Source organism: Lagenorhynchus albirostris, chromosome 2 (assembly GCF_949774975.1).
Source record: "Lagenorhynchus albirostris chromosome 2, mLagAlb1.1, whole genome shotgun sequence".
In the NCBI taxonomy this organism is placed as follows: Eukaryota; Metazoa; Chordata; class Mammalia; order Artiodactyla; family Delphinidae; genus Lagenorhynchus; species Lagenorhynchus albirostris.
The window spans coordinates 165,589,606-165,606,669 of NC_083096.1; the positions used below are offsets into that span (position 1 = coordinate 165,589,606).

The window sequence follows — 17,064 nt, forward strand, 5'->3', positions numbered from 1 at the left end:
TCTGCATGCCACAACTAAAGATCCCGCATTCTGCAACTAAGACCTGGCACAGCCAAAATAAATAGATTAAATAAACTTAAAAAAAAAAAAGGGTGAGTTTCAGAACCACACAAACCTCGATTTGAGTTCTGCTCTGCCACTTAGCTGTGTCCTTGGGCAAATCACTTAACCTCTTAGCCTCAACTTTCTCATGTGTGGAATGGAATTAATCATATCTCTGGGAATTCCTGGTGATCCAGTGGTTAGGACTCTGCTCTTCCACTGAAGGGGGCATGGGTTCGATCCCTGGTCGGGGAATTAAGATCCTGCAAGCCACGTGGTGAGCCAAAAAAAAAAAAAAGCATATCTCCTTCACATGAGGATCAAATGAAATAAAGCCTGGAAAACACCTGGCATCCAGCATCTCCACATAGTATTTGTTTAATAGACTGGAACGGGGACTTCCTGGTGGCACAGTGGTTAAGAATCCGCCTGCCAATGCAGGGGACATGGGTTCGAGCCCTGGTCCGGGAAGATCCCACATGCCGCGGAGCAACTAAGCCCGTGTGCCACAATTACTGAGCCTGTGCTCTAGAGCCCGCGAGCCACAACTACTGAGCCCGTGCGCCAGAACTACTGAAGCCTGCACGCCTAGAGCCCGTGCTCTGCAACAAGAGGAGCCACTGCAATGAGAAACCTGTGCACCTCAATGAAGAGCCACCCCCACTCCCCACAACTAGAAAAAGCCCAGGCGCAGCAATGAAGACCCAACGCAGCCACAAATAAATTAATTAAAATATATATATATTAAAAAAAATAGACTGGAGCGGATATTTCATGGGAAGGGGCATCCTACAGGGTGGGAGCTCAGGCATTCTTATTCAAGTGTTGAAGGGAAGAGTGACTCTGGAACTTGGGGACATCTGGACTGACAATTTGTTTCCCCAAGCCAGGTAATTTCTATTAGTGGGTTTTGCCCAAAGAGTCAGCACTCAGGAAAGTTCCTGGTTGAGATGTTGGTGGCTTGGAACTGTGTTTCTGGAGTCCACCGAGTTCCTGGGGGGCCGTCCCGACCTTATGAAAGTTAGAACAAGCTTAACTGTACAAGCCACACTTTTTACCTTCCAAAACATGTTCAGACTCACTTGCTCATTTGATCTTCAGGTTATGCTGTGAGATGAGCACAGATTATGATCCTCATTTAGCAAGTGAGAAAACTGAGGCTCAGAGAAGGGAAGTAATATTTGAGTTTTGGGGTTTAGCTGCTGAGAAAGCAGTTGTGGACTCCCACTCTACCCATCACCATTTCCTAGTTCTTGAATCTTCCCTCTGGTGCCTGGGGCAAGACACTGCTTGGTGTCTCAGAGCATCAGCTTCCTTTCCTCCTCCCTAGATGCCTTTCCAGGCTCCTGCAACTCTGTGGGTGAAGTTTCTATACTTCCTCCAGCACTACCAAGTCCACTGTTCCTGCATTCTCTCTTGCTCACCCATTCAACAAACACTAGCTGAGGACCAATATACTGTGTGCCAGGCCTGGTGCTAGGTGCTTGGGATACAGAAATGAACAAAACACAGCCCACACCTTCGAGTTCACAGACTGGGTAGGGAGAAAACACATCATCAGCTAATTCCAAAGCTGTGTGATATACAAAGAGATGGAGTGAGAGCGTCTGGGGATCCCAAAGGACGACTGCCAAACCCTGTCTGGGATGTCCTTGTTGGCTTCCTGGAGGTGTCATTTGAATTTTCCTAAAGGATGAGTAGAAGTTAGCCAGGCAGAATCCAGTGGAGGCAGGAACATGTTCAGGTCTTGTGAGCAATATGGGGATAAGTTATAAGAGCTGATGCTGGGGCTCAGCGGGGACCAGATCACACAGGACACTGGCTGTCAGGCTAGGATGTCTGGGCTCTCTCTGTGGGCAGAGAGGAGCCACTCCAGGATAGATGCTGGGTCAGATTTGTGATTATAATGGAGTATGCTGCGGACACAAAAGACTGAAAGGGGGCCTTCCCTGGTGGCGCAGTGGTTAAGAATCCACCTGCCAATGCAGGGGACATGGGTTCAATCCCTGGTCCAGGAGGATCCCACATGCCACGGAGCAACTAAGCCCATGCGCCACAACTACTGAGCCTGCGCACACAACTACTGAAGCCTGCGCACCTAGAGCCCGTACTCTGCAACAAGAGAAGCCACCGCAATGAGAAGCCCGCGCACCGCAACGAAGAGTAGCCCCCGCTCACCGCAACTAGAGAAAGCCTGCGCGCAGCAACAAAGACCCAACGCGGCCAAAACTAAATAATTAAAAAAAAAAAAAAGACTGAAGGGAATTAGTAGCCTGTGGCAAAGAACAAAAAATGCGGTAAACAGGGAGAATGGAGAGGATGGGATGGATCCCACAAATATTTAGGGAACGATATTGATGGGACCAGGAGGAAGACTGGATGTAGGAAGTAGGGGAAGGGGTCAGGGATGGTGCTCAGGGTTCCAGCTGTGATGATGGGGTCCAGGGTGGACAACCTAGGGTGGTGGGTGGGACAGAAAATGTTGGTTTCACTGCACAGAGAAGTGGAACACACCCAGGTCAGGGACTCAGTACTAGGTGTGTCAGTGTGTTCACCAGAGCTCCAGTGCAGCCTTCCCTGCTCCTGTGGGGAGGCTGCTAGCTCAGAACCTGCAAGCCGAGGCCAGCTCAGAAGCTGAGCTGCTATGTCACAATCTCCTTCCATCATAAGAGGACTTACCTCTTGGGCCCTTACTTCCTTATCTATAAAGTGAGGAGGTTGAGAAATACCAGAAGCAAAAGACCCTGGTTCATAAAGCTTTGAATCTTGCCAGACTGGCAGGTCCCCACTCACTGACTGTTATCTCACAGTTTCTTTTGCTGGTTCTCCCCCCTCCAGGTCACCTCTAAATGCTAGCATGTGCTAGGGCTCAATCAGTCTCCTCCTCTGCTCAGTCCCTACAATAGCACTTCTCAAAACTCTAACGTGCACACAAATCACATGCAGATCTCATTGAAATTAGACTCTAACTGAGCAGGTCTGGGGATGGGCCTGAGATTCTGCACTTCTAACAAGCTCCCAGGTGATGCGGATGCTGCCGGTCCATGGACCACACTATGAAAGTCCAGCTTCCTGGCTCTACAAACTTTCTCCAAACTAATGACTCCCAAATTTATACTTCCAATCCAGACCTCTCTCCAGAACTCCGACTTCTAATTACAACTCTTGGTTGACACCTCCATTTGGATATCTTAAGGCATCTCCCAGAGTTCTCAAACCTGCTTCCCCCCAACTTCTCCTTCAGTACTCAACTGCTCAAGTCAAAAACCTACGAGATATCTGTGCGTCTCCTTTTTCTCTTAGCCTCTACATCCAAACTGACAGCAAGCAAGTGCGGTCTACTTTACCTCCGAAGCATATCCGGACCCTGTCTACTCCCTCCCCATCTCCACTCCCACCACCCTAGTCCAGGCGACCTCCTCTCTCGTGTGAGCTACTGCAGAAGCCACCGACCTGGCCGCCCTGCTTCTTGCCTGCCCTCTCCCCGCATCATTTCTCTACACGTTAGAGTCGTCTTTTTAAAATATAAATCAAATCATGTCACTCTCCTGCTTAATTAAATTCTTTTAGGAGCTAGCATCTCATCTAGAATTAAATCCTAACTCCTTACTCTGGCCTACATAGCCCAGCATGCCTGGCCCTGGCCCTGACACCACAGCCCTGTCAGCTTCTCTCCAGTCCCTGAGCATGGCCAGCCTGTTTCCTCCTTGGAGCCTTTGTCCTGACTCTGCCCTCTGCTTCCTGGTCCTGGCTGGGCCCTTCTCATCATTCAGATCTCAGCTTGTGGGTCACCTCCCCTGAGAGGCCTTCCCTGATCACCCCATCTCTCATCCCAATTTAACTCCGCATGTCTCATCAGTAGCTGACCTTTGTTTACTTGTCTGCTTCCCCACTGGAAGTAAGACCCAGGAAAACAATGACCTTGTTTTCCACTTGGTTCACCAGCATCTGGAACAGGGCCAGCATAGGTACTCAGAAAAAAATTGTGTTAGGAAATGTCATTCCCCCTCTGGGCCTCAGTTTCCCCATCTATTAAACAGGGATAATAATATAATAGCATCTTCCTCACAGGGTTGTTAAGATTAAGTGAGAAATACGTGTAAGGCCCTGGCACTTGGTCACTAGTGGCTAGTAATCCCATTACTACGATCAATACCATATTGGAATCCCTGACAGGAATGTGTGGGCAGAGCCAGCAGGACTCCCACATGCTCCCCAACTGAGCTCCAAGCAGCTGGGCCAATTGGCCCTGGCCCACTACTTGTCACTGCCAAAGTCCTCAACACCCAATAGCAGAGGGAGGGCAAATCCAGGGATGACAAGCGGAGACAAGAGAGCTTCAACTCAACTGTAAGTTTATTAGAAAGGCCGTGGACAGATGAACCCTGAGTTACCAGCTGAGGAAGGAATGAAAAAAGCCCCTGCCCCTCTTGGCCTGCCCCACAGGCCTCCTGTGGACTCTGTCCTGTGGCAGACTCCAACAGAAGTCAGCCAAAAAGTGCTTTCCGGATGCTCCTTCAGGGGCTGCCCGACCTGACTGCAGAGGACCCAGTGGTACGGCCAATGGATGCTGGTGCCTGGAGCTGGGAGCCGCGGGGCCTTGGTCCTCTCCTCTAGCAGGAAGTGGTTCCAGAAGCCCCAGCAGAACAGAAGAGAAAAGGAGCCGATGGGGATAGAGCAAGTCCTGCCGGAGAGCCAAGGGCTCCGGAAGGCGGCGCTGGGCCGCTTGGAGGTGGGCGCAGACGGCTACACATGGCCAGTTGTAGGGGTCCCCCCAGGGGGACCCCGAAGCTGCTCTAAGGAGTCTCAGCTACAGACAGCCCTAGTGCGACTCAGTGCCCCTCCTGGGGCTGCACTGGCTACTTCTGCTCCCAGAAAGGCAAATGGATCTTGTAAAAACCCATGGCGGTTGGTGCCATTTCTGTCTTAAAAGAAGACAAGAGTTTGTACAGTGAATCGATTTCAACCAGCAGAGCCTGAACCGAGAAGAGTGCGTCCTGGGGGAGGAGAAGGCACTTCTCACGCCCTCCCCGGGGTGATCTGGGCGCCCTCGGGGCTCCGCTCCCTCTGGCCCTGTGACTCGGGCCCGCTCCCTCTGGGAAGTACGCTGCCTCCGTCGAGCTAGCACTGCCCTGCGGCCCGGACGCTCTGGCCCCTCACAGGGTGGTCGATGGCAGCTTCCTCACCCGCCGCTGGGCCAGGATAGACGACTCGATGGGCTTCAGCTGAGGGGTGGGCTTGGAGCTGTTGAGCGCAGAGTATGTAGCTGCCATGGCTCCCTGGGGGAGGAGGTGGGAGTCAGTTCCCGAGGGTGGGAGGCGCATGTGCTCCAGGGCCAGGCCAGCCCCTCCCAGTGTTCCACAGCCCCCAAAGGCCCCTGTTAATCCCGCCTTGGTGGTTCTTCATGGTCATCAGTCCTGCCTCATCCCTCAGACTGGAGGCTTCAGAGCTCAGGGGCTGGGCCCCCTAGAGGACCAGGGGGGCCACGAGTGCACTGTAGACACCCCTGCATGTCAGACTGGGGCTCCCTGGGAAGAGACACACATGGCATCTCCTGGCTCTGCCACCCCAAGTCCCTGCCCCTGGAACCTTGACCTGGCAACCTGGGTGTCTGTACCTTCACAGTCTGTAGGTCCTGGTGGGATAGCTGGCTCTGGGGGAGCTTGTCTTTCTGGGTGATCCACGGGTGCTGCAGGACCTGCTTAGCTGTGAGGCGCTGGTGCGGGTCCACATGCAGCATCTTGGATACCAGGTCCTGGGGGAACAGCAGGAAGGGGCTGGTGGGAAGGGCTAGCAGGGGCGCACACAGCTGTGTCTGTAAGGCAGCCATCTCCCGCCTGGACCCTTGCAGTGGCCCCTTCGATCCGCTCTCCACACCACGGCCTCCCCGAGCACATGCCCTTCTTCAGGACTTCTTCCTGGAAGGCCGTTTCCTTTCTCTTTCACCTTCTAGAAGCCATGCAGGAAGGTGGGAAGAACCTAAGGCTGGGGTTGGGCAGGTTCAAAACCTGTCCCCTGCTCATCAACTGCATCTCCTGGGCAAGTTACTTTAACTCCCTGAGCCCCAGTTTCGCCTCTGAGAAACGGGATAACAAAAATACCTGACTCATAAGGTTAATGCAAGGTGGCACTGTTCATTAAGGGCTCAATCTCTGTCTGACACAGAGGTTCCCATGACTGGAACCCATTGCTAACAGTGAAAGCTCAAACGTCCCCTCCTCTGAGAAGGCCTCTCTGCCCGGTAGCCCGGGGCTCTGCTCGTGTCTCCACTGCCTGTACCCCTGACCAGGAGGACCTGCCTCGCCGCACCTGGCATCTCTGTTCCTTGTGTGCAAGCCTGTCTCTCACCTCACGCTAAGTTTTCCCACAGCAGGGGCTGTGATGATGCAGCCCTCTGTTCCCCTACAGGGCCCAGAACACGGGAAGGGCCAGTAAATGATCACCAAGTTGTTTTCAAACAAGGTGTGGGGGGCAGTCTGTCTGGGAATCTTTCACTTGGAGAAATAGGGCAACAGAGATTTGTGGGACATTCCACTTGGAGAAATGAGGCTGCAGGTCACCTGTTCGTGAAATGCTGAAAAGCCCTGGGATGGGACCCTGCCTCCCCTCCCACAAATGAGCAGGGTCCAGGCCTTACAGACTCACCTTGGCTGTGTCTGAAACCGTGTTCCAATTTCCCCCGCTGAGGGTGAACTTCCCACTGCCGATTCGGGTCAGGATTTCCTCTGGTGTGTCACTGGGTCCATTGGCAAATGGAGTGTATCTGGGGAAAAGTCCACCCAGTCTGGGTATAGCCTCTGGCCTCCATCCTGGGGCCAGGGGTGGGGAGGGGTGGGGGACTGTGTCTCCCCCTTCGGACGGGGTGCTCCCAAGGGTGGGACTTCCTCCTCCAGGTGGAGCTCCCAAAGGCAGGGCCATGTCCCTGTCTTCAGGCCTTCCTGAGGCAGGGCTGAGTCTCTCTCATCAGACAAGCACCACCCCAGCTACACTAGGGCTGGAGGAAGGGGCAGGGGGCTGAGGGGGGCAGGCCAGTGGGGTACTCACCCCGCCAGCATGGTGTACAGCAGAATGCCCAGGCTCCAGATGTCGCAGCCCTCGTCATAGCCCTGGCGCTTCAGTACCTGGCAGGAAGGGAGGCAGGGGAGGGTGGTCTGTCTGAGGGGCAATGACGAGTGGCCCCATATGCTTGCCTGCTCCTCCCCAAAGGGTAGGACAAGGGTCCCAGGCCTGGGCTGATCCTCCCTTGGTACCCGGGCCAAGGCCGCAGAGACGGGCTCTGGACAGCGTGGGGCCTCTGGAAGGGACACGAGGCTCCCCGTGCCAGGTCCCCTCACTCTTGCAGCTGAGGAGGCCAGGCCACTCACCTCCGGCGCCACGAAGTTGGCGGTGTAGCAAGGTGTCATGAGAAGCCCGTTCTCAGCCCGCAGCTGCTTGGCAAAGCCAAAGTCGCAGATGCGCAGGCACTCAGGGTTCCCAGACTCGTCCACATACAGGATGTTGCTGGGCTTGAGGTCCCTGTGCACAACCTGGGGGAAGAGGGCCCGGGTCAGTTCTCCATGTGGGCAGGCTGCCGGTGGCCCAGGTCCACTGCCAGGGATGGGAGAGTTAGAAGATGGGCCCAGAGAGGGGGCAGAAGGACCCAGAATCTGAGAGGGGAAGGGGCTACAAAGGGGCCTTAGTGCTGCTGGTATTGCCGACTTGAAACTTCTAGGTCAATGTCTGTGAGGCAGCTCTAACTTGTCCACACAGAACTCCTCAAATCCGCCATCACACAATCTTACCTAATGGCAACTCCATCCTTCCCATTGCTTGGATTGAAATCTTAAGAGTCATTCTCAATTCCTCTTTTTTTCTCGTATTCCTCAATCAATCCATTAGCAAACTCTGCTGGCTCTACCATTAAAACACACCCAGAGCCCAAGCACTTCTCAGCCCCTCTCCTGGCAGCACGCTGATCCCAGCCACTATCATCCCTCCCCCGGGGTTACGGCAGCAACCTCCTAACTGGTCTTCCTGCTTCTGACCTCACCCCCTACAGCCTGTTCTAAACAGAGCAGCCAGAGCGATCCTATTAAATGTAAGCCAGATCGTGTCCTCTCCAAGGGTTCTGCTCTCAAGAGGAAATGTCTTTACGATGGCCTGATGGCCCCACCTCATCTCTCCCCTGCCCCCTACCCACGTCGCTTGCGCTCTCTGGTCCTCTAGCACTCTCCTCCTTGCTCAGTTGGCTTTGGCCACACCAGCCTCTTTGCTCTTCCTTCAACATGCCAAGCACACTCCTGCCTCAGAGCCTTCGCACTTGCTGTTCCCTCTTTCTGGAATACTCTTCCCTTAAGCATCGGCCTGGCTCATTCTCACTTCTTTCAGGTTTCAGCTCAAATGTCACCTTATCAGTGAGGCCTTCCCTAGACCATTCCATATAAAATAGCAATCACGGACCTGTACTCCTTAGTCTCCTCACCCTGCTTTATCTTTATCCACAGCATTTACCACCATTGGATATTTACTTAATTGTCTTCTGAACCCACCCACTGGAATGTAAGCTCCACGGGTGTTTCGCTCACTGCTGCATCCCAGCATTTAGAATAGTTCCCAGCACAAGGTAGGTATTCAATAAATAACTGCTGAATGAATGGATGAATGACACTTAACTAGTGAGGCCTTAAGCAAATGACTTTCCTCTGGCCCCATTTGCTCATCTGTAACCTGAGGGGGCTGAACCACTCCACTTACTTTTCAACCACCCCCTCTCCCTTGGCATGGTTCTATTCATAGTCATTCCTCTAACTATTACCTAATTATCGACAACTCTCAGATCTCTGACACTAACCCAGAGCTTTCCTGAGTCCAGGCTCATACAGTTGCTTACCAGACGGCAACCACTGAATGTCCCATAGGCCCTCAAACCCAACACATCCCAGACTAAACTCATTCTCACCCTCCTTCTCCTCCTTCCATGAGCTCATGGTACCGCCTTGAGCACCGTCAAAGACCTTCAGTGGCTCCCTACTACTTGCAAGATAAAGCCTGAAGTCCCCATCCTGGTGTGGAAGGCTCAGCTGTCCGTTCCAGCCTTTGTCCACCACATCCCTCAAGCGCCCTGAGCTCAGGCCAGTGGGGGTTCCTTCAGCCATAAACAGCCGTATCTCTCTGTGGAACGCTGGCTCACCCCCAGCACCGAGCACAGGGACTCGCACAGAGCAAGTGCTACGTGAACGCTGTGCAATGAATGAATGACTCACACCTCTGAAACACACAGAGACCTTGCAGGTTAGATCAGCTGAGTCTCGCAGGTTAGTTGGCTTCACGAGATGGTCCTTGCGTAGTCCCCGTAGAGCCAGGCCAACAGGCTCAAGGGGCAGCTGCTGCGCACTCCAGCTGACAGGCACCATACAGCAACTCGGGCCCAGGTTTCAAAAGCGGCCAAATTACCAAACCAAACCAAATCCCAAACAAGAAAACACCCGCACTGTGGAGGCCAAATGCAGCCATGAGTCAACAGGCTGTGGCTCGGGCGGAGTTGTGATTTCAGTCAGGAGGCAGATGGGCCAGAGTGTGAATCCTGGCTTTACCAGCAGTAGCTGTGTGGTCTTGATGTGTCACTTAACCTCTTTAGTCCTTGGTTTTCTCACCTGTAAAATGGGGTTGATGAGAGCGCTCGGCGCCCAGGGTTACGGGAAGGAGCATATGAGTTATGTACCAGGAATATTTAGCACAGTGGCAGCTGCTGTCATAGTAACGCCAGCACTCCCTGGGGCTGAGCCCCACCATCATGCTGGACATTAAGATACAGTGAGTGCTTGTTAAGAATTAGAAGACAGGAAGGGTAGGAAAATGAAGGGACAGATGCTGTCCAAAGCAGCATCCGATCACACACAAGTTAGGGGCACAGACTCTGGGGACAGCTTAGCGATGAGGCTTTACTTAAGCTCCCAGAGCCTCAGCTCCCTCACTTATAAAATGGGCAGAATAATACTAATACTTTCTTCATAGGTTCGTTGGAACAGTTAAATGAGTTGATGTGCAAAGTGCTTAGAACCTGTCTGGCCTGTGGAAAGCGCTATGTGAAGCGGCGGCACCTCCGTCATCACCAGCACCATCGGAGGATGTGCATTAGGGCGCCTGTGACCAGCCACACACACACAAAAGGGTGAAGTTCTTCTACATGAATCATCTGGCTAAACAGAGAAGCCAAAGTGTGAAGCCCTGCTGAGTTCTCAGACAAGCTGTCCCCGGCATGCTGGGGCCCTTACAGAAACAATATGAGGGAAGCAAGAGACCTGAAAGGGCCCACGTATTAAACAAAGGACTCTTGCAAAATAGATGAAAAAGGCAGACAACCCAATTTCTTCAAACGGACAAAAGACTTGAACAGACATTCCATAAAAGAGGCTGTCCAAATGGCAATAACCCCACGAAGAGGTGCTCAACTTCCTCAGTCATCAGGAAAATGCAAATTAAAACCACTATGAGATACCATTCCTCATCTCCTAGGATGGCTGTGATTAAAAAGACGGAGAATACCAAGTGTTGGAGAGTACCAGAACTCTCACGCGCTTCTGGGAGGAGTGTAAGTAGGTAAAACAACTTTGAAAAACTGGCAACATCTACTAATGATGAATATACACTGCACTATGACCCAGCAATTCCACAGTTAGGTTTACACCCAGCGTTAAAATGGGCAAGTGTTCACGGAAGACAAGTGTAAGAATGTCACGGCAGCATTATTTGTCACAGTCAAAAAACTGGTAACAACTCCATGTCCATTAACGGTAGAAAGAACAGTTAAACTGTGGTCTATTCATACAGTAGAAACCACACGGCAACGAGAAGGAGTGAACTGCAGTCACACAACATCGCAGATGAATCTCAGAGAGTGCTGAGTGACAGAAGTGAGATATGAAAGAGTACGTTTAGATAAAATTAGAAGTTCACAGGCTTCCCTGGTGGCGCAGTCAGTGGTTGAGGGTCTGCCTGCCGATGCAGGGGACACGGGTTCGTGCCCCAGTCCGGGAGGATCCCACGTGCCACGGAGCGGCTGGGCCTGCGCGTCCTGAGCCTGCGCTCCGCAACGGGAGAGGCCACGATAGTGAGAGGCCCGCGTACCCACACACACACACACACACACACACACACACACACACACACAAATTAGAAGTTCACTTAGAATGGTTATCCTTGGGGAGGGTGCAGGGACTGGAAGGGGCTCGAGGGGGTTGGGGGGAACTGGAAATCCTTCAGTTCTTGATCTGGGTGCTCAGTTACATGGGTGTATTCACTTTTTGAAGATTTATTGAATTATACATGATGATTTGTTTATGTGATATTTCAATAGGAAGGTAACGTTAAAACAAACAGGAGGTCCCAGTGGACCCTGCTCCTGGTCAGCCCCCTCCCATTCCTCGGCTGTTATGAGATTCCCAGCTTCTAGACCACAGACGCTGCCAAAGTATAATCAGCCCCGAGAATCTCCCTCCAAATACCTCCAAGAGAGCTTCCCATTTCCTCATCATCTACCCCTGGTATTTGGAAAGGGCCAGAAACTTTAGAAGCCCATAGATTCCAAAATCCCAAAGATTTTCTTTGGGCAAGAAACAATATTCTCCCATGACACCCCACCGAGCAGCTGTCTGTCCTGGAGCTCACTGCCCCTCCTGGAGGGGCTCACTCCTTTCGGAGGCAGCTCCCACTCTATACAGCCCTTCCCTGCTCTGAGTTTAGGGGGCCCACTGGAAACGCACTGCTTCAGCTCTGTCTTCTAAACCTTCTGTGGGTAACATGAGCTAGTACTCACGTGAGAACAAAACAGGAAAAGGAAGCACATTTACTGTCTGACCTGACACGTTTCCATATCAGTCTGTTTGCACTGGCCTTTTCAAAAAACTAAACCACTTCAAACATGACCATTAACAGTACATGTGGTAAACAAACTGAAGCTCTGGTTATGAGGTAAAAATCTTTTTCACAAAACTTTTACTTTATTTTTACAAACCCTAATGAAAGGATTGATTCAGGCCAAGGTCCTGAAAGGGTGAAACCATTGCATGAAGGGTTGGTGAGGACCTTTATGATACACCTCAGGCCCACCCACTGCCCGCCACCCATTCACACATCCCCAGACTGTGACCACCGACACGACTGATGACTAACGGGGGCAACGAGATGTTGGCTCAGGGACGTGATGCTTTGTGAAGTACACTGTGCCTCCCATGGAGTGTTTATTGACTCCTTGATCCCAAAAAGAAGTTGAAGCTAAACCTAATTAAGACTTTGGAGCACCTTGCAGTTTACAGGAAATATAGGCAATAGAGAAACAATTAAAATGATGCCATGAGGAAGCAAACAGACACATTCAGAATGTGGGATAGGGAATTCCCTGGCGGTCCAGTAATTAGGACTCCACGCTCTCACTGTCAAGGGCCCAGTTTCGATCCCTTGTCGAGGAACTGAGATCCCGCATGCCATGCGGCACAGCCAAAAAAAAAATCAAAAAAGATTTAGTGAATCTTGGGACTTCCCTTGCAGTCCAGTGGTTAAGACTCCGCGCTTCCACTGCAGGGGGCGCAGGTTCAATCCCTGGTCAGGGAACTAAGATCCCCCATGCCGTGGCTCGGCCAAAAAAAACCCAAAAAAGATTTGGTGAATCTTAAAGGGAAACGTTTTTCCTTGTACTATTCTCTTCTTTTTTTAAAAACTTTTTATTTCATATTGGCGTATAGTTGATTAACAGTGTGTTAGCTTTGGGTGTTCAGCAAAGTGATTCAGTTATACATATACATGTATCTATTCTTTTTCAAATTCTTTTCCCATTTAGGTTTTTACATTATATTGAGCAGAGTTCCCTGTGCTATACAGTAGGTCCTTGTTGGTTATCCACTTTCAATATAGTGCTGTGTACATCCCTTGTACTATTCTTTTAACTTTTATATAGGTTTGAACTTTTTCCTCAATAAAAAGTGGGGGAAAATACTCCAGCAACAACAAAAAAGAAAGTAAGAAATTGAAAGAGGGAGAAGGAGGGAGAAGGAGAGGGAAGGAAGAAAAGAGGGAGGGAGTGGGGTAAAAATCTTGACAATTCTTGAATCTGGTTACAGGGGGTTCATTATTCTATTCTTGTACAATTTGTATATGTTTGAAATTTTTCATACTAAAAAGTTAATGTTGGGCTTCCCTGGTGGCGCAGTGGTTGAGAGTCCGCCTGCCAATGCAGGGGACATGGGTTCGTGCCCCGGTCTGGGAAGATCCCACGTGCTGTGGAGCGGCTGGGCCCGTGAGCCATGGACGCTGAGCCTGCACGTCCGGAGCCTGTGCTCCTCAACAGGAGAGGCCACAACAGTGAGAGGCCCGCGTACCGCAAAACAAACAAACAAACAAACAAATAAATAAATAAATAAAAATAATAAAAAGTTAATGTTAAAAAAAAAAAGGCATAGCAATGATCTGGTCCTATTTCCCCGTAATGTTTATGTGGCCTTTTCCAGGGGCCTGCGCTGGACCATGGTGCTTCCCTGGCACAGCACCTCACTTCATGCCTCATAGAACCTGTGAAGGGGCAGCTCTTACTGTCATGAGTTTGCAGATGAGGAAATGGCTCAGAGAGGTGGGAGGTTTTCCCAACCTAACACGCAGAACTGGACACAGCCAGTCTCATTCCAGAGCCTGCGTCCTTAACCCCCATACTGCCTGACCAGAAGCACCCTAAAACATCATCTCATCCAGAGAGAAACTCACGCTGACTCTGTTTTCGGCTTTGATACCCTATAAGGACCTTTTCTAGCTGTGCCTTGTGCAATAATAAGGACAAGTCCTACGGTTCGGACACACACTCTTCTGTAGCACCTGCAGTGTATCCAGCAGCATTTCCTCTTGCATCCACTTCCTCTGTCCTAACGGCCGAACCCATGGCCGGATCCACCACCCTGAAGCCTTGCAGCTCCCACAGTGATCCTGCTCGTTCCTAACTTAAAGCCTCACTCCCCATCTGTAGCTCTCCACCCAAATTCCTCAGTCAGACATTCTGGCTCCATTCTTCCTGGACTGTGTGACCCTGGGCAAGTGAGCTCACATCTCTGAGCCTCAGCCTTCTTACCTGTAAAGTGAGGCCAATAACAGCACCTACCTAACAGGGTTGTTGTGAAAATCAATTGAGATAACGTAAGGAAAGAAGTCAACATGACGCCTGCCTAGGTCCTGAACACATGTTCATTTTCACAGTTTGGCCTCATCTCTCCCTCCCTCCCTTCCTTATGTCCATCCACTCGCCCCCTCACTCATCCCAAGTCTCCCCTCTGTCTGGCTGGTCGAAGACTGCCTGGGCCAGTCATGGTTCATACACTGTTTACGGTACGACCCTTGGCCGCCCCCCACGCCCACTTGGTGTCCCCGACCCAAGACTTACCCCCTGGGAGTGCAGATACTCCACGGTCTTGCCGATGGTATGCAGGACGAAGCTGGCCTCACGCTCTGAGAAGAATTTCTGCCGTAGGATCTTATCCAGCAGCTCCCCTCCCCGCATCAGCTCTGTCACCAGGTACACGTGTTTGCCATCATCGTACACCTGCCAGAGACCTCACCATCAGGCCCCTCCCCTTGATGCCAGGCCTGGGCCCCTTGGCCACCAGCTCACCAGGACAGGAAGGAAGGAACGACACGAGGCTTGGGCGTGTGTTCTGCTCTGTGCTTCAGTCACCCTGGCAGGGCCTTCACCTATCTGGGCCCCTGGACAGGGTGCTGGCTCTGTCCTGATGGGCAGGAAAGCTCTCAGAGACTGCCTGGGTCTGCAGTGGAGGGCACCTGGGTGCAGCCAGATCCGCGGCACTAAGGGGCCTCCCCATCCATAAGCACAGGAGGATCAGAAGCCCAAGGAATGGCAGCCCCGAGACGGTCCTAGAGTCGAGGGCCCCCATCCCCAGCCCACTCTTGAGGACCCCCACTTACATCTTTCAGAGTGATGATGTTGGGGTGCTGCCCGTACCGCAGAAGAATCTCAATCTCTTCCGAGGGATCTCGCTTGCTCTTGTCGATGACCTGAGGAGAGGGGTGCGTGTGGTGGTGTCCGAGGGACCGACTCCAGACTCGCTTCCCGCCACAGAGCCCACGCTGCAGGGCGTGGAGTCTCAGCCGCACACCTTTCACCCATCCACAGAGCCTCAGGCACCAACTCTCCCCCACCAACGGGCCAGGGCTACGCGGCCCCCCACCTCCACCCCGCCGAGCGGCCTCGGCCGAGACAAGGTCGAGAGGCCTACCTTGACAGCATACTCCATGGTGGTGGCCTTGTGGACACAGCGCTTGCACTCGGAGTAGGAGCCCACACCGATCGTCTCTTTTACCACATAGCCGTCGCTAAAAACCAGGTTCTTTCCATGTAGTTGCTGCAGGAGACCAACAGGTAGGACTGACCCCGAGCTCTAGGATGCAGAGGTCGTCCCCCCAGAACCCGAGGCCTTGGCACTGTGGAGATGGCACTGGGCAAGAGGCTGGAGGCCCGGGGTAGAATGTTGGCTGTGTGACCTCAGGCAAGAACCTGCCCCTCTCTGGGCCTGTTTTCTACACTATATGACGGGCACACTCACTCTCTCCAGGGTGCCTGGCTGCAGTCTGTGGTTAGTGGGTGCTGGAGGGGGCAGGCAATAGGCCACAAGACACATGGAGCGGTTTGAAGCTCCGAGAAGCCCAGGCAGGACTGAAAGGGATGAAGGAGTCCTGAGCCAGGTCCCAGCTCTGCCACTTACGTGGCCTTCAGTGAGCTGCCTCCCCTTTCTGGGTGACACAGCCCACCTCAAGGGTGTCTCGAGGCTCTGAGACACTAACAGTATCAGATGCTGCTAAGGTGCTGAGAGTGTGGCAGGCACTATTCCGAGCACTTTTCACCAGGTGACCCACGGCCCATGGACGGCCCTGGTTCATGTCTGTTGTCCTCACATCCAGTCTGGTTTAACATTTGTCCGCGACCAACATATCCCAGGTGGATAATAAATCACATAGTCACCTTAACTTTACACACGTCAACTCACATAATCCTCGAAACAATCCTCGGAGAAAGGTTTTATCATCAACCCCATTTACAGATGAGGAAACTGAGGCACTGGGAAGGTGAATGCCCCCTCCACAGTCCCTGACCTTGGAAGCTCTGACCCAGGCAGGGAGCTCCAAAGTCTACATTTTTTTTTATTTTGTTTGTTTGTTGTTGTTGTTGCTGTCGTTCTGCGGCCGCACTGCGCAGCGTGCAGGATTCTAGTTCCCCGACCAGGGATTGAACCCACAAACCCCTGCAGTGGAAGCATGGAGTCTCAACCCCTGGACCACCAGGGAAGTTCCCGAAGTCCACCTTCTTGCCTCTCGACTCTAAATTTCCTACAGAGCCGGGAAAGTGTGCAAATGGGGGACAAGTGGAAGGAGACCCGAGTGCCACGCCACCCACCCCCGTCAGGACCAGCCACTGCCCAACAGCACCACCCTGGGCACTCCCTGGCATTTACCCAGGCCCTACAATGTCCTGGCTGTGTCAGGAACCTCATAACCGTGCTGTTATCCCTGTTTTATAAATGGGGAAACTGAGGCTCAAGGAGGCTGGAGGCCCAATGGGCTCCACAGTGGCGTCAGGGTTTGAACCCAAACCTATCCAAGTCCAGAGCCTGTGTTCTCAGCCATCTGCCTTGTGGCTTCTAGGTGGAAAAGGACAACTGAGCACCAGCCTCCTGCCCCTCACCTGTACCACCGAGTGCAGGGGCGCCTGCGTGGCCCGAGGCTTGCCGTCGTCCTCCATCAGGCCAGTGGCCACAAAGCTGAAGCCACGGAACAGCTGATGGGCACCAGCGCTGGGGGGGATGCCTGGGGAGTCTGCAGGGGCAGGAGAGGGATGTGAGCCAGAGGAAGTACCCTTGACCCGAGGCAGCCCAGCAAAGTGGACCACAGGGGCTTCCAGGCCTGCCTCAGCAGCTGGTCGTTGTGGCAGCCTGGGCAGGGCCCCTCATCCCCGGCCTCAGCCCATCTGCCCGTGTGTGTTTAGAGCAGCCCAGC

General features: G+C 52.5%; 1 protein-coding gene across 4 annotated transcripts in view; it reads right to left on the minus strand.

Annotated features, from left to right (window-relative positions):
* Window positions 1-4,380: 4,380 nt before the first annotated feature.
* Window positions 4,381-17,064, minus strand: part of RPS6KA1 (ribosomal protein S6 kinase A1) — a 36,093-nt gene continuing 23,409 nt past the window's right edge. For all 4 annotated transcript variants that reach the window (XM_060140955.1, XM_060140958.1, XM_060140956.1 and 1 more), the window contains 9 exons: window positions 16,754-16,884; window positions 15,291-15,416; window positions 14,980-15,069; window positions 14,441-14,599; window positions 7,407-7,568; window positions 7,087-7,163; window positions 6,688-6,805; window positions 5,660-5,797; window positions 4,381-5,321 (listed from right to left, as the gene is read on the minus strand). In XM_060140955.1, the coding sequence (XP_059996938.1) occupies window positions 5,199-5,321; window positions 5,660-5,797; window positions 6,688-6,805; window positions 7,087-7,163; window positions 7,407-7,568; window positions 14,441-14,599; window positions 14,980-15,069; window positions 15,291-15,416; window positions 16,754-16,884 (1,124 nt within the window). In that variant the 3' untranslated portion in view covers window positions 4,381-5,198. The remainder of the gene's footprint in view (window positions 5,322-5,659; window positions 5,798-6,687; window positions 6,806-7,086; window positions 7,164-7,406; window positions 7,569-14,440; window positions 14,600-14,979; window positions 15,070-15,290; window positions 15,417-16,753; window positions 16,885-17,064) is intronic.